This window comes from Cynoglossus semilaevis, chromosome 20, assembly GCF_000523025.1.
Source record: "Cynoglossus semilaevis isolate Cse_v1.0 chromosome 20, Cse_v1.0, whole genome shotgun sequence".
NCBI lineage: Eukaryota > Metazoa > Chordata > Actinopteri > Pleuronectiformes > Cynoglossidae > Cynoglossus > Cynoglossus semilaevis.
The window spans coordinates 14,678,641-14,680,437 of NC_024326.1; the positions used below are offsets into that span (position 1 = coordinate 14,678,641).

Consider the following 1,797-nt stretch of genomic DNA (forward strand, 5'->3'; position numbering starts at 1 on the left):
ACACTCCCCGCCTTTGGCAGACGCACTCACATCTGTGGGCGGGGGCGCCGCTGTAGCCGCTGTCGGAGCAGTTGCAGTGGAAGACGGTCCAGGTCTGAGTGCAGCGTCCTCCGTGTTCACATGGACTGGGAGAACACCTGGGGGAGACAGACACCAGGAGAGGCTGGGCTTTTATTGGAACCTCTGCACAAATATATTTTAAAACCAATTACGCTGAGATGGAAACAAGTGTAGGAGGAATATTTTATTTTTCCTTGTCAAGAAAAAAGTCGTAAAACTGTATTTTCTTCTGCACTTCTTCTGTCTCCTGAGACAGAGGGCTTATAAAAATCAATCTGTTCTCTGTGGCAGCTTATATTTGAGAGCAAAGAGAAAATAATAGATGGAAGACGTCGATGTTTAAAGCCCCGTCGTTTGGAAAGTACCACAGAACTTCAGTTTGACTGTTTTTTCACGTTGTAACAAACAGTTAAATCCTTGACTTTTGAGATTTAGTTTTTTTCACCTCTGTTACTGTTACTGTTGTTAACGAAGATAATTAAAAGGACTGAGTTTGATGAAGCCTGTTCTCCTGACGTGGACAGACCGACCTGTGAGTGGTCGTTCTGTGGGCGGGTCACAGATAATGTAACCAGTGGAAAAGACCATCGTTCTGATGTTTAGGGTCAGATTTTCCATTTCAGCACTTTGTTGTGGGAGGCTGAGTTAAAAACTGAGTTTCTGTGTAAAACATTATTCTACAGAATTAGTTGGTTTTCCTTTGTTTGAACTGATTTAATCATCGTTTCATGTGAACTTCTGATAAATGAAGCAAACAACAGATTCAGGAGGATTTTAATGATTTGTTTTTTTACTAGATATAAATTAATTTAAATGATTCAAATGAAATCAAATATTGTATGAGATTAAATATAATAGATTAAATGTCAGGTGAACCAGGTTCGAGGGTCAGGGTTGTGAATAAAATGTATGAGATTAAATATAATAGGTTCGAGGGTCAGGGTTGTGAATAAAAGTGTCGACTGAAGCTCAGTCTTTGTTTTTGGTTTTTGTAAAGGTTTCGTACTCTGGGTTGGGACAATTTTTTTTTCCAACAACAGAAAAAAGCAGCTCTGGTGAATCTGGGACAGATCAGTCTCCATCGTGGTTGAACATCCGTCCATTTGTCACAACAATCAGCCACGTGGAGCTGGCGACACCACAGAGACTTTGGTTTTCAATCCTGGCCTGTGATTAAACAACATCCAGCACCAACAGCCACCAACTCCACTTTAATCTCCACATAATCACTGCTCAGTTTGGATCCAGGGACAAATTGCTGTCGTTACGAGTTCAGTCTGTCCGCAGTTGGAATTCTCTCACCAAAATGTTTGGCTGAAACCACTTCAACCATCATCGCCATCATCGTCATCATCATCATCATCATCATCACCATCAGCGTCTGACACCAGACGCCTCTTCAGAGGAGAGGAGGAGAAACAACAGTTCCAACCACCTCATTAGAGACGCGGCTGTGAAAAATGTGTTCAATAATTGACTACAGCCCACAGAGGATGTTATAAAAAATGAAATGGCCCTTGAAAGGAAAAAGGTTCCACAACCCTGATATAAAACAAGGTGTTGAACTGATGTTGTCGTAAAGAGGCTCCTCGTGGGTTTGAGTTCCATTTGTGCTGTTAATGGAGTGTTTGCTTTGGATGATAATGCTCTTTGGTGGCGGCAGCAATAATAAAACACACACTCAAACACCAACACACCAACACGCCACCGCCGCCGCCGCCCACGCGCTGATGCCGA

The 1,797-nt window shown here is 42.5% G+C and overlaps 1 protein-coding gene across 1 annotated transcript in view; it reads right to left on the bottom strand.

Annotated features, from left to right (window-relative positions):
• Positions 1-1,797, bottom strand: part of LOC103396794 (contactin-associated protein-like 4) — a 61,767-nt gene that overhangs the window by 23,396 nt on the left and 36,574 nt on the right. The window contains 1 exon segment of the mRNA XM_008335018.3: positions 31-137. Coding sequence (XP_008333240.1) covers positions 31-137 — 107 coding nt within the window.